General features: G+C 37.9%; 1 protein-coding gene across 2 annotated transcripts in view; it reads right to left on the bottom strand.

Annotated features, from left to right (window-relative positions):
- Window positions 1-4,774: 4,774 nt before the first annotated feature.
- The window catches only part of LOC144448830 (mediator of RNA polymerase II transcription subunit 13-like), an 83,608-nt gene continuing 64,055 nt past the window's right edge, over window positions 4,775-24,327 (bottom strand). Inside the window, exons 13-33 of one of the 2 annotated variants that reach the window (XM_078139136.1) lie at window positions 23,804-23,903; window positions 22,654-22,787; window positions 21,981-22,092; window positions 21,556-21,764; window positions 20,714-20,854; window positions 19,293-20,214; window positions 18,148-18,327; window positions 17,219-17,310; window positions 16,416-16,541; window positions 16,031-16,157; window positions 15,506-15,565; window positions 14,717-14,971; window positions 13,815-14,056; window positions 13,068-13,259; window positions 12,098-12,378; window positions 11,334-11,476; window positions 10,227-10,391; window positions 9,581-9,972; window positions 8,868-9,023; window positions 8,227-8,333; window positions 4,775-7,509 (exon numbers count right to left, since the gene is read on the bottom strand). In XM_078139136.1, coding sequence (XP_077995262.1) covers window positions 7,377-7,509; window positions 8,227-8,333; window positions 8,868-9,023; window positions 9,581-9,972; window positions 10,227-10,391; window positions 11,334-11,476; window positions 12,098-12,378; window positions 13,068-13,259; window positions 13,815-14,056; window positions 14,717-14,971; window positions 15,506-15,565; window positions 16,031-16,157; window positions 16,416-16,541; window positions 17,219-17,310; window positions 18,148-18,327; window positions 19,293-20,214; window positions 20,714-20,854; window positions 21,556-21,764; window positions 21,981-22,092; window positions 22,654-22,787; window positions 23,804-23,903 — 4,269 coding nt within the window. In that variant the 3' untranslated portion in view covers window positions 4,775-7,376. The remainder of the gene's footprint in view (window positions 7,510-8,226; window positions 8,334-8,867; window positions 9,024-9,580; window positions 9,973-10,226; window positions 10,392-11,333; window positions 11,477-12,097; window positions 12,379-13,067; window positions 13,260-13,814; window positions 14,057-14,716; window positions 14,972-15,505; window positions 15,566-16,030; window positions 16,158-16,415; window positions 16,542-17,218; window positions 17,311-18,147; window positions 18,328-19,292; window positions 20,215-20,713; window positions 20,855-21,555; window positions 21,765-21,980; window positions 22,093-22,653; window positions 22,788-23,803; window positions 23,904-24,327) is intronic. The other variant, XM_078139137.1, reaches the window with a different exon arrangement.

Below are 24,327 nucleotides of genomic sequence, written 5' to 3'. Positions count from 1 at the left end.
GGCTTGTTTTTTCCTGTTTTTTTTCGATTTCCATGGGGTTTCTTGACAAGTACTAGTAATGCACGTTTCACGTTCAACTTTAAATACGTAACAGCTAAGTCATTTAACAGGCATCCTATAGTCTGTTTTTTTCAATTTACTTACGAATTCTGTCTAGCTATGGGTTCCATCCGTCGTGAATTGAAAATCCTTGATCGAGATATTGCTTCCTCAGGCTTGATTATAGAATCACTCGTGACAGACATACAATTTTAGGAATGCGTCTTATTTGCTCACATCGACAGGGGATCACAAATTGACTTACTATTATTATTCCCCCATACAATTTTCCATATGCCATCACGCTGTACTAACAGTAGCACTAACTGAGATCAAGAATTTGACAGATAACACTCCAGCTAATCGTTTTGTCAAAATGACGCACACTCATATTTTTTTACGTACGCATGTAAACTCACCTAGTCGTTGATCCCCCCCCCCCCCGTTAATTTTTTTATAATAAACAGTACCGCTTCTACTTCTAATAGTCCTTGACATTTGAAATAAACTCACGAACACGCCAACATCGTGATGGAATAAGAAAATGCCGTTTCCATGGAAACCGTCACAGGCCTGCCCACACATTTACACATATTGCTTCTAGCCTCGACTTGAAACTAGCAAGAAATATGAACAGCTTGACCCATATTTAATACCATCTTCTTAGGATTCAATAACAACATTAACTTTACAATCTCGTACTAAAAATCACCAGTTATATACTAGTAAAAAACAGAAACATGTATAATGAAACGGCTTACAAGTTTAATAGGCTGACTTCGGTAGATTTCATTCTCAGTAAGGGTCATATATCACATAGCAAAATGCCAGTTATACTTACGGCATAGATTAACCTTAAAATATGAGAATTATTTCTTGCACCCAGCAGGAGGTCCACTGTTTTTACTCTGTGCGTCGTTGGTAATCTTTGCTATCAGAATTTGGCTTTGGGCTTATTTTTAGACCTAAACACACTTCGTCATAAAAAATCCTGAGTGGGGTCTGAAAATATTTTATTTATTGACAAATTTTAGCGGTTTTCAGAACGTGTTCAGAAAAAAAGGTGGGACGTGTCACGAACAATCGCTGCCGACGACAGATGAGGTACGTTCTCGGAAGATAACAAAGAACTCGTGTGAAAATACATCAAAATCATCATATTTCTTGTTTTTCAGAATTTATTCCTTGGGGGATTTTTGACAGGATAGCCGGTGTCAATATCCTTGCATGCTCTGTGTTCGACTCCGATCTGAAACATGAAAATAAATATTAAATGGACGTGGGCCAACTCGAGAGAGAGTATTTTTCTCTAAAATAATTAAAGTCATGTGGATCATTGCCTTGGAGTATCAAAATCCTCATACATTGATGGATTTATACAGTTTCTTCATCGTCCTAGGCTGTCAATCATGACGAAAATTTCGATGCTCCAAAACTTCGTTATTGAATCATTTAGTTTGCCCCCCCCCCCTCCCGGGGGGGGAGTCGCCTTAGGCGGCGATTGTCTATAATAAAGGACTTCAGTCATTGAGAAAAAGAAATGGTTTGAACCGACAACTTGCAGATTCCAAGTCGGCCATAGTCTGCTACCCATTCGACCATCATGACTCCATTAGTATTCCCAATACACTATGTTGGCATTACAATTTGATCCGCTCAGACGACTACGGAGACTATAGGAACGTGTTTTGCAATACAATGGATTTCACCACATCAAGAAATACGCTAAACTGGTGTTATTGGTGTGGGCAGAATGTTTCTTTTTTAAACAGTTATGTATGAAAAAAAATAACAACAGCTGTGCTTTGTCTCTAAGGTTGCCATGGTATTTTGAAAGTATCGAAGATGTCGTAGATTAGAAAAAATAATAATAATAGTAATATTTCCGCTATGAAACCGTAGTAACGTTGGAATCAACTTGACTTGGAGCAACTTTTTTCCGTGTATTCACGCCATAATATTGATATATTTGTATAAAGAGTTAAAATGCCCACCGCCCTATTCAAAAGAGACACGGGTAACGTTTTTATCTTGTAATAGTACAGTATGACAGTGGCAAATCAACTATCCGCAAGCTAACAGAGACAGAACTAAACTGTTATTGCGACATGTAGCTATAAGCTATGGATATTGTAATTACACTCACGGTAGGGTGGTGTCTCTGATAGCAAGTTTTCCTTACATGACCACACATTCAAGTTCTTCAGATCATTACAGAGAGATGGTGCCCACACAACCAAGTCACCGCTATCACCTGTTTGTGTAATTTACCACATGCAACAACAATAGTTAGTTTGTGTCTATCTTAGTTTGCCTATAGCATGATTTCCGTAGTAATATCAACTTTGTGTTAGAATATTTTCCAGACAGAACTCTTTACGAGTTGTATTTTGATTCAGGGTGCAGACAACACTGATCGCAGGAATTCGATCACTGGGTCAAGGGCATATGTGTAACGAAAACATACCGGAGAATGAAGACTTCACTGTTTATAAACACAAAGTTGCTTGACCGTACTACGACCTCGGTGTGCCACAACCGATATGAAGTATTTCCGATCCCCACCAAGGAAATAACTCTATCTCTTCACATTTTTCTAAGAATTGCGGGAATCATCATTTTGCACTTGCTCATTTTCAGAATTTATGAAAAAGAGAAAAAAAACGATGGGTTGTGCCTAAACACGCGTTGGTAGTAAATGTTGGCAATCACGGAACTGGTGCCCATAACAACGAAACGAAGACCTCCTTACTGTTCATGTACCATGGCAATACATCACTACATATTGGAAGAAAGCTTTCACTGTCTGTACTAAATCTTTGAACCATGCTACATTCCTTCACAGTACATATACATCAGACATTATGATATATGGTTATTGCTTCTTTATTTACATACAATACTTGTCAAAGAAGTCAAATTCATTGGTACGTTGAGGTAATTACTTTTGCACACTTTCATGCACATTGTGTAGTTCTACTAATGTCACTGGTGTGTGTCTTTAAAGTTTTATTGTGGAGTCATGATGGTCGAACGGTTAGAGTGGTCGTATTGCAATCTGGATGTTGGATGTGTCTGAATGGCTTGGGCAAGATTTGTACCACGATTGTGCCTCAGTCAAGTCGGCTGAGTTATAATTAAATGGGGACCTGCCCTTACAGAGGCTGTAATGGATTGTATGTTTCCCAGGAAATTGAGGAAGAATAAAGGGTCGTGTGTGGCACTACAGATCCGTGCCAGGGGCAATAATTGTAAAGCGTTTCGAGCACAGATTGGGAAAGCACTATAACACCAAAATTATTAGATTATCATTGGGTGTATTATAGTTAGTACAGCAGAATGTCAGAAATGTATATATTTTGAGCAATAAAAACATTATACATAGGCGTGCCACATTTATCAGTGTCGCGCCCTCAACGACGAATTCTTGAGTCTCGGCTACACCCAAGATAGGTTATTATTGGAGTATTGTATTTTTTCTGATCGTATTCAATCATTCCCCTCGTTTTAAAAAAGTTTGCAGTACTGTCAGTTGACGCATGTGTGACATGGTTAAAATATGTTGACAAAGCCAAGGGATGTGTACTTGTGGAAACTCTTTCGGACCTTTGAGAAATGTATCCATGCCAGTAAACCATTCACCAGAACACGTTTTCAAATGCATATATTGCAGTTGTTTTATCACCATAAACGTTTACTAGGAGAAACAACCTTATTCAGTGATCTAGCACTTTCTCTCCTGACAATGAACTAAAAGAAAACTGTGTTTATCTCAACTTGAAGATGACGACTGATGCACACTGAACCATAGACGCCTCACTTTGGATTCCTCCAACTATCATAATTATAATGTTAGTTTTTATATAGTGCTTTCCCACTCTGTGCTCAAAGCGCTTTACCCTGACACGGATCCATAGTTTATACTTCCCCAACTCCCTGGGGAGCATACAATCCATTGCAGCCTTTATAAGCGCATAGGATTAAGGCATTCACATTGCATTCTCTATTCTACCAGGCCCCCAATTATACAGCTGGGTGGACTGAGGCACATTCGTGGTTTAAATCTTGCCCAATGACTTTAGCCACTCAGAAACAAACGGCAGCACGACTCCATCATGATAATTTATGCGATGGACTCACTGGGTGTGGTTTTCATGTACGTCAGATCTCTTTCAGTCTATTGTAGGGTCCCAAAGATTTTGAAAAACTCATCGATTGCAATACTAGCTACTAGCTGTGTGTCATTTCTAGTTTTCAGACAACGAAAAAAACACACTGTGAAATACCTAAACTATAAAATAACACATAGCAGGACATGGTTCCTAGTGAACCGAACGGTGTGCCCTCAATCATCGTCCTACGCCTCGCCAAGAATAAAAAGAAAGAAAAAGAAGAAAAGACTGGTGAGGGCGGAACACGTATCCCATATTCTATGTATTGCATTTCGTTAACAATTCACAATTTGCTAGCATTAAGTCAGTCTGGGCTAAATTATGTTATACTAACATACAATACCCCCCCCCCCCCTTTGTGTAGTATTTGGTGTTTTTTCAAGAAGTCGTCACTAACAACCCTAGACAACATAGAAAGACTACATAGCGTGGTCTTGCTGCTAGGCACATTTGCATACATTTTGAAACGAGATCCTAGATTTTTCAAATCATTACACATTCACACATTTCAAAACAACATACAATACACTAAAAAAAACGTCCTTTCAACAGAAATAGACTTTATTAACAGGAATAACTTATTTTTTATTCTACAAATTGTGTGAAAAAGTATAAATTATTTTTTCATTTCATTGTTCTCTCTCCACAATTTGATTTGACCTTTGACCTGTATTTCAATAGCATTGGCTAGATACAAATATATATAGACCCCACAAAAAAAAGAACACCTTCTTTTGCCTTGCTAAGTGTTTGCATGTGCTTGGAAAATAAAAAATTGACTACAAATTTTACTGAGACATATGTATATCCCAATAGACAGGTACTTGACACGAGGAGTAACAGAAAATTGCCGAGAAATATTCAGTTTTCAAGTACCGAGTACGCATCAAGGAGTCAACATTGCTTGTTGCCATGGAGAACATGTGACTGTTGCTATGGAGAACATGTCACGCGTAGAGAAACAAGTGTCTGTTTCCCTTTGCTGAGGAGAGTTTCAATGAAAAGAACACCAGAAACAAGTTTTGATTGCCCAGAAATAAATTTTGCGAATGTTTTGACAGGGTGACTTTTTGATAAATAACAGGTATAGTTGCAGTTGTACATTTTTTTATGAAGGGTCAACGACATTTCTTTTTCTGTCACCTCCATAGACATCAAATAATGGTCTGATAAAGTAATTTATTCATATCTCCTGCTCACAGAAGCTAGCAGAAGGGACAAAATCTTCTGTGGAAAATACGAGAAATGAAAATAAGAAAAGGATGTAATAATATATTGTAATGGTGACTGTCATTTTGACAGCAATGTTTTCAATAAGGTAAACTTTACCATAAACTCTCTCTTTCTCTATCAATTGTCTGTCAAATACAACTTTTTTGAAATATTTCTTTTTAACAAACTTTAAAATATCCTTCGTTATGAACAATACAGTAAATTTTTTCGTCAACTGCAAGGTATGCCAATATGACCAGTTTTTCTCCTCTCGCTATGGTGTGCCAAGTGAACCTTATTTGGACAATCACAGGGGAATACATTCAGCAAAGCTTGTACGTCATACAAATATGTACAGTTAAATCCTAGCTGACCCTCTACATTCACGCTTCCACACCCACTCATTAAATGGTATGACCCTTTCAGTGAGTGTGGCCTATTCCATTTCAAGTTAGGGTAGAGTACGTGATATGACAAGTCGATGCTATCACTGGGGTGGGTCTTGCTGAGAAAAATTCGACAAGTTTTAGCTGACCATGACAGCACCAATTTGCATTTTATAAAAAAAAAAACTGCATACCTATATGATCCAAAGATATGTCCCATGTCTCATCCCCCTCCCCACCCCACCCCACCCCCACAGGTAGAGTAAGAATCACCCTGGTTCATCAAATATAACACTGCTGAGAGAAGCCATATCAAAGCTGAAACCAAGCCTAAGTACTTGGAGCGTATGAAAACATACGGTAAAATTCAGTACCGAGGATGACAAATTTCTAGTCACCCTCCAAAAATTATTTTCTCGTTTTTAAAAAAAAAGTGAAATATCAGCATCTTAGAGCAGTGAGTGCTAACCCCTGATAAAAAATAACTTATTAAAGGAAACTTCATGATAATGTTTCACATCACATTATAGACATATATACATACATAATTAAGTGAACTTTATGTCAAAAGAGACACCATTTGAAAAGCCAGCTATACTGTACAAGTTATGTTTGATGGCTCTATAGAACCAACTTTTTTGAATATTTCTCATTACTGCTACCTGTTATATTTCACAATGTTTACATACAGGTAGCTTTCAAAAAAAAAAGAAAAAAAGAAAAAAAAAAGTTATATATAATATGTTGTCTTTTTTAATATTCTCTTTTATTATCTCTCTGTGCATATAGAGGCTGCCTCAATTTCAGCTCTTTCGGACTCACAAAATATATTTCTACTCACTTTGCAAAAGTGTTTGCAAAAAATGCATTTTTTTTTATCCTCATCATCATCATCCTTCTTTTTTCTTGGACTTTATTTCAAAATAAATAGCATTTTCTCTCTATTTCAGTTCGTATCTGCTTTTGAGAGTAAATTTACATATTTTTTTAAACATGATTTGAGTGCTGCTCTGCACTTCCATATAATATCTTGTGACTTCAATCCAAGTCTGCACACATTTGGTACTTACAGACATTTTATTTATCTGTCCATTTTTCAGTCTTCCGTGTCTATAAATTCACTTCATTTCGTACCTCTTCAGCTTTTCATGTACTCTTTTAGTTTTTCTTGTATTACGCAAATGTCGAGCATTGTCTTTAGAAGGTTCACAATCACAGGCAAGAGTATTGCCACTAGAGGGCGCACTGTCCGGGCGATGGGGTATCACCACTAGAGGGCGCACTCACTAGTGGGCCTACCAAGACAAGTGTGACATATTGTTTCTAGAGAAGGCACCATCTCAATTGTGGATACTGTGTAACGTGATCTAAGAAGTAGACCTGCCTGCAGAGGGTGCACTATGTATTTGGTAGTAACTGCAAAGAGGTAAACATCATCTGAGGTTGCACTATGTACATTGTAATCCCTATGTTTATAGTTTGTCTTGGTTTGAGCCGAATGATGTGTCCTGTATTATGCCGCTCGACTTTTGTGTTGATGTATGCCTTGTAAGGCAGTCGCTTCCTATCAGAGTAATGCTGCAATGATATTGTACAGATGCATAAGGGTAACTAAATGAATTGGCAGACATGATCTTCTGTCATTGGTGGAGGGATCAGCTGTTAGCCAGGACAAGGCGTTGTAGTTCTCTAGAACGTACCTACAAGACAAAATGAAATTATCACTGTTAGTTCGTGCCATACTTGCAAAAATATTCCATGAAATATGACAAACTATTTCCTACGTTCAAATCCATATTACAATAGCTTGGATATTTGTACACAGCTAGGATTGATAAATTAAATGTAGTCTGTAAATTCAGGTCATGAATGATGCATATTACCATATAAGGTTAGAATGCAGACAAAATACAAGCTGACCATATTTGGTAGTATGTCTACCATATAAGGTCAAGTTGGAATTGTAAATTCAGCTCAATTTGTACTGTAGCCAACACTGGCAGATGGTAGACCATATTTGGTATACTACCAATGTAAAGGTAGCTGATAGACCATATATGGTTAGAGAGCAGACCATATTTAGTATACTCCCTACCATATATGGTTAGAGCTGACCATACATAGTATATTTCCTACCATATATGGTTAGAGAGCAGACCATACATAGTATATTTCCTACCATATATGGTTAGAGAGCAGACCATACATAGTATATTTCCTACCATATATGGTTAGAGAGCAGACCATATTTAGTATACTCCCTACCATATATGGTTAGAGCAGACCATACATAGTATACTCCCTACCATATATGGTTACAGAGCAGACCATACATAGTATATTTCCTACCATATATGGTTAGAGAGCAGACCATATTTGGTATATTCCCTACCATATAAGGTAAAATGAGAACTGACCTGAGCACATCTTTTGTGAGGTTGGAATCCAATGGATGGGTATGTTGATTGCTGTGCATGAACTCATCTGATTGGTGTATTGATGAAGTGTGTACATGTAAGGCAGACTGCAACAGAGACAAAATTAGTGTCACAAATTTTCATTTGCTGTGGCAAGTCTCTGGAGCCAGCAAGTCTGTAACTTGTGCAGTGCAATAGAAAATATGTATATGCTTATTATATGTTCTATCAACAAAACAACCCATCAGCAATTTGATAACATGATTTAATATGTGCTTCTTGAAATGTTAAGGAAATTCCAATGTCAAGAACTATTCTAACAATGCCAGTATTTTGAATGCCATCAGAGGCAAACATTAACATTAACATTCTACTAGAATATTTTATTCGTTATCAGGTATAAATACTATTATGTAAATATTATCACCTGACTACAAAGTTTATATCTTAGCTTGTGCCGCTCTGCTCCTAATCCGACATTGGCTTAATGGCTTTTATTACCTATAGAGAGTGCACTGTCCGAGCGATGGGTATCACCACTAGAGGGCGCCTACCCAAAAAACTGCCAAAGCTGATTTCATTGGTTTAGCTGCACACTACATACACACACTGCAATGATTGTCTTAGTAAAAATGACTTACTTTGAGGAAGACAGGACAAGAACCTTCAGCTTGTGGACTAGATGTCCAGAACCAGCTAGGCAGGGGACCAGTAGGTGCAGTTGAGACATAGTAACCTAGTGCTAATGGTTGTTGTAATACCATGCCTTCTTCTGAATCAGTACCAAGTGTTGTACCCTGCAAGGAGAATACACAACAGGAAGTGTTATTATACCATACACAAGCCAATTTATTGTCTTTGAACAGAAAATACAGATTATATACCCTGGTTGTTCTACATCATGACAACCTGTGTCTATGTCACTGGTTTTGAGGTGCTCGAAATATGACTCAAAAAGTTCAAAAATTGCCATTACTTTTCCCAATTTTTATAAATTATGCATGACGAGGTAAAATTATATTATTCCCCCATATCTGTGTTCATTCAGCAGAGGAAAATACCAGTGACATAAGGTGTTCACTACTCCTCTAGCGACTCATGGTGACAAGGCCCTCTCAGATCACTCATATTTTCCTCAGCTGAATGAAGAAACATATTGGGGACAATATCTAAGTATGTCTGTGGTTCCTGATTGTTAATCACATATAGTTCACAAAAAATCATATCCTGTGACTTCACAAGGTCCTCTATCACAGTTTCATTTCAAAACTATGTTTACTGTTAATTCATACATTATCACTTCTTAGTCTTGACACCAGTGTCACGATAAACTACCTCCCTTATAACTACTCACCTTGGCTGCGCCATCACCCATAGCTTGCATACCACTTTGAGGATTATTAGGAGATCCTGGTCGGCCGTCTCCTACCCCAAGCGGTGACGGATCAGGATCCATATGTGTAGGTGAAGATGCTGGGAGTAGATCAATGAATTGTCTGATATCGGACTCGTTCAAATCTTCATTGAACTCATCCCCAAAGAAGAAATCGCTAGACATATCGTCTCCAGGTGTTCCAAATGGTAATTCTACATGTTCTGCACTTAGTCCTGGAGTGGAGGCTTGTTTTTCAGCACTAGTTGGGAACACCTGGATATGAGTACAGGTGGCATCGCCTGGCGAGTGCAGCATTGTCTGGTTTTGTTGAGAGAAGGCACTCCGTCCTGTCCGGTCTGTTGACACAGAATCTGAAATACAGAAAAAAATGTTAGAAAGTTAGGTGTGATATAGTTCAAATGAAATTCATGGCTTCATCTCGTTATCACTGATAGGCTTAGAACTATTCAGAACATTGCTATCATTGGCTACCAGTGAACCAATCAGAGCACTGCTATCACTGATGGGCTGTGAACCAATCAGAGCATTGCTACCATTGAATGCCAGTGAACCAATCATCAAACTGCTCATGTCCAACCAATGACAGCCTTGATGGCATACTCACCAGCCATGATTCTAATTGCAGGATCTGGTTCCATAGATACAAGGCAGGCACTCAGAATACAGGGATAGTCCGAAGTGTTACCAGTCAGATCACATGTCTTACACGTATCCCTCAATTGTCTACTGTAATTCTGTAGATTCTTTCTATTTAGTAGTACATTCCAATCTGTAATAAAAACAACACAAACGAATAAATAAATCATAGTAACACAGAAAATTGTCGGCTCATAACAGAATGGAAGTGGGTAGCTAGAATAATGAGCACTCAACTAATACAGCCTGTGTCATGTTAATGTTCACTGGCTGTTTGATATAACCATGCAGAAACCAATGACAAATTTACACATTCTACACTTTATAGATAGCAAGATCGCTATGTCTTGCTACATTTTGTCTAAATGCAATAAACCATTAAACGTACTGCAACAAGATGCAGACATGCAGGTGCCAATGTTTTGACATCTGTATTTGGCTGCATGTTGGCATTTCAGTTCATTTCATTTAGACAAAATGTAGCAAGATACTGTATTCATTCAATCTTGCTATCTTAAAGAGTAGCATATGCAGTTTCTTATTAGTTTCTGTATGGTTGTATTGAACAGCGCCGGTCAACACTAATATGAATCAGGCAGTATATGGGACAAAAGGCTAGATTTCTTCTAGCAACTGTACTATTTCTTGGACACACCTGAAGGACACTTCTACCAATTTCTAACTGGATAACGCCTCCACCACCAACCTTAAATCCTGTGTTAACGTCCCTAACTTTAATATCACAGACTCCTTCATTATAAAATGAACTATGATGTACAACATATACATTGTGACCAAGTTGGTCAGTCTTGTCTTTCCCTTACTATCGTGGTGTGTGTCGTATGCTTGTTCAGAAATTAGCAAAGCTAATTTTTTTCCTCTAATTTTTTATTGTCAATATAATCACCATTATGAAGACATAATATGTAAATTGATTGTGGAGATATCTGTCAAGGTCAAGGTTGGCTGGATATACATCAAATACAGACATCATCAGTTATAACACTGATCAGAGTATCTACTTCATAAAAAATCAAAACTAAATAATTTTCTGTATAACTGGTAACATACACACCTTTAAGTTCACCATGTCCAATTCTTCCAAGACGGCCAACCACCAATCTCCAGGGAACAGCTGCCGTTGATGAAACACTCAGGATAAAATCCCACAACTTGCGGATTGCATGCTTTCGTACTGAGACCTTTTTCCTTCGTTTGCTGTAAATGTAGAAATGAAATTAGACATTGATGTCGTATTTATATTGATACAAGTACTATATAACTGTGAATTCAATTCAGACTATATCAAATGTATGCAATGACAAATATTACTGCATGTGTATTTAATATATTATGGTTCTAGTACATGATGAAACCTTCCTCTAAAACTTTTTTTTCTTCTACATTTTTCTCCTTCCTTCTTCGACAATTTTGAGCAACAATTTATATATTAAATGAAACTGTGGAAAGAAAAGTCGAACCCATATCTCCCTGAATTGCAGTCAAAGTGATCTGCCCAGCTGGGATAAGACTTCAACTGGTTGATTCCAGCTATTATCCTGATGACACTCATGTACCTTTCGTTCTCTACTTTGGAATGGGGAAAATGGAAACGAATGCGAAGTTTCAATTATTCTGCCAGTTCGGAGAGAGACATCAACACTGAATAATTAAATCATTCCGTGATCAAGGTCCGCAGTAAACGGATCGAAACGTCGCATTTCTTTCCAATTTACCGCTCCAAAGTAACTATATTGTACTGTCCTATTGATTATTGGAACTATGAACAATATTCGGTTTTTAGACATCGCAGGCATTCTACAGACACTTCTGACTTACCTATTTGGTACATCAATATTAATTATACAACTTTCCATTAATTCGCCCCTTGCATCTGTACACGTAGCTAGCAACCAACGTTGATCGTGCGATAGACAATAGCCAACGAACAATTCGCCACACTGCTGTACAGCGTCACCGAATGTTTCAGTCAACTCTGTCTGTTTGTCTTTCAACGGAGCTAGTATATACGGTGGTGAGTACAGTTTGAACTGCAAGTCTGGGGCCTGCAATAGATGCATATCAAGAGATCTCTCAGCTGGCATTTGGATACCTGTGTGCTGAAAGTCAAAAGACAGTTTGCGGGGATTATCACACATGGCAAGCAAATATAAAACAAGCTAGATTTCAACAACAAATAACTCACTCCAAACAAAGACATTTTTATCATAATAAAGGCCACTGAGTGGCAAAAGCAACCACCCACATATCCTCTGCAAGTAAAGGCCATCGGCTGGCAAAAAAAACCACCCACATATCCCCTGCAAATCAAAAACAACCACCCACATATCCCCTGCAAATATATATTTTTGTTTTTGTTCATGTAGATTTCATATTGAAAGGTCTATGACCCAAACACCCACATTCTCACATCACTAGCATAAGAATTACATATTCATTCTGTGGTTCAGGACCAATTTTTTCGATAGCTTTGCACAAGAACACTTTTTCTTAGCCCAAATTTTAAGCCTCGTCCAACATGTGTCTTTAACAATCTAATATGTTATCCATTACACTCCCACTGTGTTCCGTCAGTAAAACTGTTGCTATCTATCAACTATCAACAACTGCAGCAGGTAATGCTACTAATTGGTCGAAGAAGACTAAAATATCTATCATGTAATTTGAACTAAACTACTCTAATATCACCACACCAAACATAACTTTCTGAAGTACAACAAATAGCTAATTTATTTCAGTATTTTTTCCCTTTACCTTTCAAATGGTATTGATTGATTTTGATTCTTACCTCTTTGCCCCTGAGTACAGTTTCAATGTCAGCTGCGGGTCCAAATCCTGTCAACGATTTGGTAGGTACATTTGGTATCAATGTCTTTCTACACTGTGCAAATACTGAGAAGGCTAGAGCTTTCATCTGGTCCAGATTTCTGGGACCTTGTTCACTTCTTGTGACCTGCATGATTTGCTGCAGGGGAACGACCTGATGAAGGAAATAAAAACACAGTGGTCAAGACACTAAGAAGTCCCAAATCTATGAAAAATATAACTGCTATTGACAGCATTCAGTGTGGATAAACCCTGTTCGCAACACTGAGGAGAACTACGACAGGTGACAGGCTAGCATGAAAGAGCAGAATTTGTTACAAACAGGGAAAGTAAATAGATGCATTGGGGTTTAATAACACTTGACTCAGCATATTGGAACAAGGAGATGTGTATTACATTTCATCATTTGATAAGAACAGTTTTATGGCCTCTTCACATGTACATGAAATGCCAACGTACTTGAAAGTTGTTTGTGATGTGAACTATTGTGTGAATCTATCAAATGATGGAATGTAGTAATACATGTCTTTGTACTTCCAACATGCTGTGCCAAGTGTTATTAATCCAATTCATTTATTTACTGTCCCGTTTCTATCCAGTTCTGCCTGTCCATGCTAGCATGTCGCAGGTCATATGTATTGGAGTCTGGCATAGAAATTCCTTTGATTGATTGATTGACTGACTGATATAGATTTCAACTCATCCTCACCTGTACAGTGATAGTCTTTCTGAGACTTTCTGGCAGAGACGGAATCATTTCAGCAAAGCATCTGAGTAAACCAACTGTCCAGAGAGACTGACTGCCATCTTCGTCATCTTTACCATAAGAGAACGGATCGACTAGATAAACAACGACGAACGGTGGCGGTTTGTTGTCATCCTCTGTATCGACCACGGCTCTCTTTACGCCTTCCTTACTTTCAGATGAACCCTCGTGGCTATCACCATGTCCTGTACACATAGAGTAATACACAGGAATTCAGTTAAACGAAATCAATGAGATATTACAAAAGTCATGGTAAAAATACATCATTATTACAGTCAACGTGTAGTGAACAATCCGTTATAACAAACCCAAACATATTTTGCAGAAATAACCTTTTTCATAATAGCAAATTTTGGGTGTTTACATTTGGGAAGAAATTGGGAAACTTGTATAGATTTCTATATCGTGATGTCCCATAGTTTTGGTGGTGAACCTGCTGACAATAGATCTGTGCTGTAATCAAGACAGTGTTCACTCTGAATGAGTGACCACTTGAGAAAACCTGTTATAAGAGATGCTACCCTACTGTTAGTGTAATTACATCAATGTCATATGTTACTTTATATCAACTGTCATCATGTTCCACCAACTGTTTTAGATTGTATCAACCTTAGTTTGCCTAAAGCTTGATTTCTACAGTATCTACATAGAAGTATTCCATATTTTAGCTATGGGTGGTAAGTAGGAAAAATCTACCAGGGTTCATCATTTTTCCTGGGTTCCCAAACAAAATTACCATAGACTCTATGGGGAAACACTGCCATTTTTACCCCTTTCTCCCTTTCTGTTACCAGGGTTCCCCAACCTTAGCAAAAACACTGGGTATTATTTACATCATTACTTACCTGGTGGATGTGAGCCAGGATTCATATTTGAGGTAGAAGGTGTTGCATGACTTGAACTACTGATACTACTGGTACTTTCTGTGTTAGCATCTACACCATGGCCGTGACTAGTACCCATAGTTGGTACACTTGAACTACTACCCATACTGCTACTAGTCTGGGGTACTGAGAAACTGCCGCTGTGTGATGATGTCCTGTCTGGTTTACTTGTATTGAACATACTGCTGTCTACAGGCTGAGTTGCTAAGAGTGGGGCTGAAATGATCAAAATTATACAGTTACTATCAATGGCTATACTGCTGTCATTATCAAGGAATACACAATGGGGCAGGAACTATCCATACATATGATTTGTTATTATCAAGGAATGTATGAGTGGGGTTGAAATTATCAAAATTATACTCAGTTATTATCAAGAAATGTGGAACTGAAATTATCAAAACTGTTGTTTGTTATAATCAATACATTTACTGGTCTTTGAATGATTCTTTTTAAAAGCGGTGCTCAAATAATGACATTTTTCTTTCCCAAATTCTAATCCTGATGTGGCATGGTCCTTTCCTTTTCTTGCACTCTCAAACCAGTGTTATCGTATTCATGGAGCCATACAGATTACATAGGATCATTCTCTTGTGTGGAGAAACTTTTTCTACAACACTGCCAGACAACTTGTTTTTTTTTTTTTGGGTAGTCGTAATCTTACACTGGGCTTCAACAAAGAACATCAAATGTATTACTTCATGTATAATTTTACATGTCCCCCCTGGGTGGTTAAGTAAGATGTCTTACCTAAATGATGTTTACATATCTGAGCAAATAGTTTCAGCTTGGCTGCATCTGGAGTATTGCCTGAAAGAAACATTGTGCATTTACATTAGGAATGGTAGCTTAACTAAATTACACTTAATTTGGAGTGAATTTAATAGCTGATATAATACACTGTTAGTATCTCATACCAGTCATTTATTTCATATACTGTAGTCGGTTGGATGGTCACCAAATATTCATGTATATTTGAACATATTATTTTGCATTTATGAGTAGATATTTATACATCGATCAAAGGTTTATGATGTACCAAAATAATGACTACTGCATTCAGACTTGAACATTATATTTTACTCTATCAAATTTGAAATGGAAAACAATACTCTACATGGGTGCAATCATAAAAAGGACTAAGCCGTGCCCACAAACCACACATGCTTACTACATATGTATGCAAGACTGAGACATTTCATATTATTGGCATGCCTGTTAATTATTCATCGTATGTAACAGCACTATTATGCCAAATATGTCATGACAACTTACCTATCTGTGAGAACCAGTCATCAACTGTGACATCGCTCACTTTCTTCACTGAATTCTTACGTATCCTCATAATACCATCACGTAGCACTTTGGGATTATATGGCACATGACGACCAAGCCTACACATCTGATGGTTGAAATGAAAATATTTGCATTGTCAATGTCACCCTGAATAGTATATTGTAAATCTCCCGTTGTTCAATAACTAAATTCTCTCTCATCTGAGAAGTTGAAGGTTCCTTCCCAAAATAATTGATCTTCCAACTCCGTCATTCACAGGTAATTTTTGAAAAATTCAGGCACACTGTTTTGTCTAAATGGACTGACAAACTGCAATGATAGAAAACAAAGTAATTTCACAAATCAACACTAGAGGGCTCCCTACCTCATAGACTGCACTGAGCTCTTTGAAGAAGACTTTTGTTGACTGGAGTATGAATTCATTGTCGGGCGTTAAAACAACATATGCCACATCCCGTGTAGCACAGTATGGCTCCAGTAATAGCTTGTCCTAAAAGGAAAATGAACAAAGAGTGTTAATAATAGTTTCATCATTTTGCCTTTCTGGAAATTTCTCATCATTTCAGGACCAAAGACAAAACTATCATAATGGGGCAATTAATTGTACTTGTGGTAAGATCAAGTCATTTTAAAACCATGAAAGGAACAAGTTCAAGGTATCTTTTGAGACAATTTTTATATTCGGCTAATGCATCACCATTCTGTGAATAATTCTCCTTGTGACTCTTCAGTCACAATCAGTGATAATATATACCTACACAAAATACATAATTTGGAATTAAAAACTTGGCTGTAATCATACACTTTACCCTTCAAAGATAAAGCCATAAGTAAATATAAAAAACCAAACTCATTGAGGTAAAACAACAAGATCTTGGTTCCAAATGTGATTGACTGAATTTGATTCCTGTAATTCTAATTCATGTATTTAAGAACACAAGAGTTTCATTCTATCATGTCGCTTATATCAAACACATATATAATTCCCCAAGTTCTGGACTTCCTATGTGTACATGTACATTCTCTGTACTTGGACTGATCTATTTGACAAACTCAAACCAAAACTTTAAATTCCATTGTATATACTCAACTCAGGATTAAAACCTACAGCTAGAGAAGTTTCCCTTCCTACAACCCCTGTCATCTATATAACAGAATGAGACTTACCCAGTAGTATATTGCATAAGGAGAGAGTGACAACCAATCCTTGTCATTTCCAACCAAAAACGATGGCACTGGCAGTGGCTCGGGAGATTCATCTGTATGCAAATGAGGACATACCATAAGGTCAAAGTTCATGGTAGGGTCAAAAGGGTCATTGGAATATCAAGTATCATGTTTATTTCATTTTAATTACAACCCTGATTTTCATCAGATATCTGGTAGATGACGCCACAGTGTAGTATGTCTACACACATATATTTTGAAAAACAACCGATGAAGCAAACAAAATGCAATGTTCACAGTAACCTCTTTACAACTGAATTCTGTTGTCATGACAAGTAATACAAAAAACACCTCTTTGTGTCCCATCAACTCATATCACCATTATAAAAAAAAAACCTTTATCATATCTCCCAGTGAGTTCATTTTCAAGACATTTTAGTACTTAGTAGGTACAATAAACATTAGTGTTTCAAAATAGACTGGTCTAACTGCCCTGCATACATGTAGAATCATTGTGTATATATGCCAAACATATACAAAGCTAGGCATGTTTACCACTAACATACAATCACTTGTGAAACCTCTAAAAGGTCAGTGTGGCTTTAGTAAATGCTCTGTATAACTGAGACTGTATAACTCTGTATAACTGCCCTCATTGGTGAGTGGTTGGCAGATAGGGCAGCATGACATACATGTACCATATCGTATGTACAGGCTGCCCTCATTGGTGAGTGATGGCTGATAGGGTAGCATTATGTACAACATCTTATGTACATGCTACATGTCACACTTAGCATTCAGATGGTTCTTCTTCTACCAGAGTTACATTGTTTCTCGCCAGCTGTCTTAATAGTATATATCTGGTTGACTAAAACACAAAATTGCACACAAATTCATATACTTGTAGTTTTGAAATGACAATACCATACCTTTGCTCTTGCTGGCAGTCCTGAAGAACGTGTGCCAGGTGAGTGGTCCCTGTACAATGAATTGTGGTGGTTGCGACCACCTACTGGTCCGTTTCCGTAGTATCACTTCTTGTAGACATGGTTTGAGAGTAGTCAGTACCCTAACTATATCCTGTGATGACATCACACTACGCACATCAACTGAAATCATGATAACAAAAATATGTTAATGTTAAACTGTGGATCATCCATTATGTATGCAGTTTTTGCTAAGGTTACGGAGACCCTATTAACTGAGGGATAAATCTGCTACAAATTGATTTTCAAACCTCGTACAAGTTTTTTTATTTAGAACTGGAAACAACCTAAGAACTTGAGCAGATATGCAGCCCCAAAGAACTGCTTTCTGACAGGGCAAGCATAGGGATAGTTATGTGTTTACACCAGGCTGGCATTAACACCTCACCACATGTGTTTGTATGATAAAGGTTAATGCCTGCATCAAGTCGATGTTAACATCTCGCCAATACTGGGTCAGCAGATCAGAAATAGATTCTAAGAGTTGTTCAGAGTTACAACCCGTAATAAAAACAGTTTAACAAGACTATGAAGTTGGTTTGACAAGTTGACTGCATATAACCTCTATAAACAGATGTTTCATGTTGACAAACTTTTTCAACTGACATTCTCAAAAAGAAGCATTTTCTCCCAGGATAACAATTCATCAAACGTATTGGTTGCAATTCCTGGAGACCTATAAATTATAATACGACTTCTGCTTCCTAGCAAAACCACATATGACACAAGGGTATGACAACATATTCAAATCTGTGCTTGAATTGAACAAATATAATTTTCAACTTTTTTCACAGATGATAAACATTTCTGGCGATACAACAGATGTTGTCCATCGTTCAGCAAATTTATCATCTGAAGGTTCACACTAGACTGATACAAAACAAGTGAGTGATTTATGCAAGAATATTAAAACTACATGAAATTTTTCTCTGGATCTGAGTTCAGAAGACATCCAAAAGACAATTTTCAGACTGGACAAATGTACTGTCATCTACAAAAATTCAGAGAGGAATAAAACTAGTTTATTTACTGCTGATTACACACAAAACAGAGAGAGAGAGAGAGAGAAGTGGTACCTGCTGACTTACCAGGTGTAAATGCCCAGCTGTGTAGACAGGTCCCTTTTAGTAATGTATCATCTAATTTCCCAGCTTGTGATCCTTCTATAAGTTGCTTTCCTTGTTCTAAAGCGAAAAAACAGGCATCACAGCCGTCCGATAGTTCCAGTTGATTCTTAGCTAACTGCCCTGAGTTGTTGCCTGATTTGTGTCTGGTGTGTCGTGACACTACACAGTCTAGTCTACTTAATGTACCATAGGGTGAGGAGCACTGCTCCTGCACGATGTCCACAAGAACGTCGGGATGCCGTCGGTAGGATGAATCCATTCTTGATTTACTGTCCTCCTCCGTGCCACCTTTCCTATTAGGATCTGTATCCATGTGATCTGTGTTTTGTGCCCACAAGGCGATATCATGCTGCTGTCCCGTAATTTCCTGCTCGTCCTCGGCAAACAAGCCGCTCCCAGTTCCGTACCTCCGATTCATAATAGCGCTGAAGCCACACACACAGTTGTGTTCCAGCATATTGTTAACATTGTCGTTCAGATATAGAGCTGCATCGTTTCCTTTGATATTCATGTTACACACACAAATAACACAACTATCAAAGTTTCTGTCTTTAAAGATATTCAGCAAGGAGTCTGACAGCACGAGGTTCACAAATAGACTGTTTGCCTCGGGAATATTATTCGTTGGGGTAGGAGGCTCCATGGAGTTCAAATTTTTGACATACGATGACGGTGTTGATGCAGGCGAGTTCTCAAAATTGGACTGATGTTCCTGACTTCCTTGGAAGGCTGCAGGTGACTGCAGTACTCCAGGTGTGCCCACAGATGGCAGCGACGTTATTGGTTGGTTGAATTTGACCATATCAGTATCAACACTACTAACACTTGGCAGGTTGCTGTCTTTCACTGATGGTAGAAACTCTTGTTTTTGTGAAGCACCCACCTGTGAGAATTACAGAGAAAACAGAATTACATGATTGTGATGATGAGAGAAAAGATTACATCCCACACAGAAATACATGTACTTTGTGAGGATTTTGTAAGTTGGTAAAAGTGTTAGATGCTCCACAGAGTAAATAGGTAAATTCTACCAGAGTTCTCCAGTCATTCTACCTAGATTTCCTACCAGTGTCTTAATTAAGGGCTGTGAAACACTAAATATCAACCCAGGTTCCTCAGTCATTTCACCAGTGGGCACTACAGTACCAGTGTCTTTAATAAGATCTGTAGGAAGGTAAAATCTACTTATGTTCCCTGAAGAGATTACATAGCTTTCAATCAGAACTGACGTTCCGTTCCATTCCATAGGTTACTTACCAGAGTACCAAACTAAACTTATCATGTGAGCATAGTAATCTATGCAAGGGTTAACATAGTTTCCCTACTTCTGTTGGTGTGGGGGGCTCTGTGCTCCAAGCAAGTGGTTAGCACTAGTTACTCACCTGCCAGGAGGGTTTGTATATACAGTTCTCTGGTATCTTCAGAGGTGGTAGTTTGGAGCTTGGCAGTGTTTTCAATGGAGCATACATTGTAGACGCATAAAACCTCTGAACTGTTGGTACCTTGTATACATAAGACCAATCCTGGTGAAAGTAACACAACATACACAAACTCACAGTTAGTAAGAGATAACTCATAGGCTGACTGTGTGGGGTGGGGGTGGGGTGGAGTGTGTGTGTGTGTGGAGGGGGGGGGGTACATTCATAGAGTGTCGGGATATGAAATGTTATTTTGTATGTAGTTCTGTTTTAATCAATCAATCAATCAATCAATAGTAAGAAAGCGTCAATATCTAGTAAAATTCAGAGGCACTGTACAGTAAGAATGCTCTCTAGAATAGATAACTTTTCAATTATTTCTGGGGAAAACATTCTTTTCACATAAATCTATCTGTCTTACAGTATAACATTAACTATGTCAGCTCTTGTAAAGACTATTTCTTTTCTGCATTGAGATGACTTTCATCAGAATTCTCTCTTTTGGAAAGTGAAATTTCCTCAACAAATATAAATTGTGACATCTTCCTGACTGCAATGTATCATCTTACTTGACAACATAATGGTGTAACAATATATACTTTGGTTACCCACAATAGAATTCAGAAATTGAGGTACGATCACTGTTTCCACAGCACCTTGAACCTCTTGCGCTAAAGCACGAGGTAGCTGGAATACCCAAGAAAACCTGTGTTGTGCAGGAGAGTCAAACTGAGTATCAATCTTCTAACACACAGATTGGTTAACTTATATAACAAACTAAGTTAACTGCACAGGGGTGTACACACCTTGATTGGTTCTGGTTTGGGACTACCCAAACTCTCTTCAATCTCCATATCAGTGAGATCGGGGACAACTGAAGTACTCTCTAGGTGTGTAGCCCCTGGAGCTGAATCAGGACTGACGTACTCAGCACTTCCAGGATTGCAAGGTGAGAATGCTGGGTTTTGCTCCAGTGATGGTGGAGTAGGAAACATTCTCTGTAGTTCGCTGGCACCTATCAAGTACAAATGATAGTGGATTAGAAATAAAACCATGGCATGGAATTAGGTGGATTGAGTTAAAAATGAAAGTACTTATCAGGTGTGAAGGATTGATTATCTGGATATTATTTAGTTTGTTGCCAGAGGTCATCTGCAAGTCATCTTTCCCAGACTAAGTTACTCCCACCCCACCTGACCCCCACCCAACCCCCATCCCATAGAGTACTTACCTAGGAAACCATTACTAGTGTGAGGGTTAGTCTTGTTACTACTACTACTTGGTCTGATAGGACCATCTTCTGTTATCTGTGAAATCCTCTGATTGATGTCATCAAAAGGTTGCTGTACATAAATGAGAAATAATAATAATTCACATTTTAATATGGCTCACAGTCACCTTTGTCAATGGAAAGGTCACAGGTCAAAGGTCAATTGTAGCATCATTTCCCCAGAGTTTGGCTAACAATTTCAATAAAATATTTTTAATATTGATAGATTATTGTGACCTGTGTCAATGGAAAGGTCAAAGGTCGGTTGTAATTCATATGGTTTACTTACAATGGCCATATGGATGACACTTCAAATTCATTTTGGATTTTTATTCATAAAACAACTTTACTATTTTCGTACTTGAAAAAACCAATGTGAAACAACATATACCAAGTCCATGCTTGAATGTCAGTTATTGCCCTGTGATAGCTAGAATTCTTGGTTTCTTGGTATCAAAATTAGCATTTTACCTCATACTAGAGTGTCGAAATAGAATAAGAAGGTTTCTCACATGTGCCTCTGGTAATGCATGTATAGTGAGTGGAATGATGACCAAGAAATAAAATGCTTGTTATAATCTATGACACACCTAGGGAATTATGATTCCATTTCAGGTAACAGTAATTGACTTACCCCAGGACCATCATCATCATCTGATGATTCAAATAACTGGTCAAGATCATTGGCAGTCACCACTAGATCGGTTTCTCGCATGAAAATTTTAGCGGTTGGATCAGGTCTTGCCGCGGGTAGACCCGACAATGGACCTGTAGGGATATAAAAATATGTCCTCCTTTACTTTTCGACACTACAGACACAGCAGTTCCCGATATCAAAATTAGTTTTTCTTCAAAGTATAATGAGTGGAGGTCACGTCCTAAATGACTGAAGTGCTGTTGGGACATGATCACTTTAAGTGTCATCTAAGGTTGCCATGGCGAACTAAAATGACAGTCGCCGTTAATTCTAATTTTGTTGTCATAGTGACTAGGCAGTCATTGCCGTTAGGCTATTACACAAACTGGTAACGTCTTCACGTTTGCTGAATAGATATATCAGAATGGAGTACCCCTGACAGCCAACCCAACCCAACCCTATCCATCCCATCAGACAATTTACAGCATGCTAAATTGAACACTTACACCAATACATGACAGAGTACATTACAGACTGCGAAGCACATCAAATTATCATCATGACTTAATTTAGCAATCATTTAATTCTTGGGTTACAACAAATATATTACTTTAGGTAATAAACCACTGTATTTACAAGATTACGTCCAATCTTAGTATATCTGTAGTCTAGACAAATTTATCAATGTCCTAGTCAGGTTGCAATGGCTGAAGTATATATCACCCTGGTAGTTGGACCTTCGTTTTCTAAGACAGACACAAACTAAAACTATTGTCGCAACATCTTGATACATTAGCGATAAGCTATTGAATGGACGTTGGTTTAATTATCGTCTCAGAAGGGAGGCATCTCTGGAAACTAGTTAATATACAGTTCTATAAACTGTTTTGGGACTTCCAATGTTTACATTACGTTGATCACAGGGTGATTAGAATCACACAACAGAGGAACCCTATCCCCCACTTGTGTAATCTACCGCATTGAAGAACAATAGATTTAGTTTGTGTCTATCTTAGTAAACCGAAGGCTGGATTACCAGTGTCGTATATACTGGTTTCGATGTGCTCTGCAGTGCATTTCACAAACATTTACTAAATCACAATTACAGAGAAAGTAGAAAAAGTTCTGTTTTTAGCAGATTCCTTACGTTGAGACTTACTTCTCAGTGGATTTTTATCACTGGCTTGTTCTTTGGATTGATTTTGTTCTTGCTTTTGTCTCTCTTCTTCAGCCTTTTTCTGTTCCTCCTGTTATAAATAATTGAGAAATAAACAATGCTATGAACATGAAACATCGCGATGGAAAGCCCCCTCATCATTGTAAGCTAGACATATGCTTTGTGACTAATAATAATCTTTTCCATTAGTGTACCAATTCTACCTTGAGATTCAAAGCCAATGTTGAACTAAAATAACAGAGTGTACATGCCTACAGGAAAGATACAGCCCATGTCAAGTTACCGTTCACCAGCTGTTTGATACAACCACACACAAACCAATACGAAACTGTGCATGCTACAATTTGAAATAGCAATATTGAATAAATCGTTTCTTGTGACATTTTTCAAGCAGATGTCAAAACATTGGCACCCCCTGTGTGTCTATATCTAGTTGCAATACATTTACTGTTTTTTTTTCATAACAGGTAGTTTCTCGTATCTACACTCACAAG

The sequence above is a fragment of the Glandiceps talaboti genome, chromosome 18, assembly GCF_964340395.1.
Source record: "Glandiceps talaboti chromosome 18, keGlaTala1.1, whole genome shotgun sequence".
In the NCBI taxonomy this organism is placed as follows: Eukaryota; Metazoa; Hemichordata; class Enteropneusta; family Spengelidae; genus Glandiceps; species Glandiceps talaboti.
This window is presented reverse-complemented; position numbering and strand designations above follow the sequence as displayed.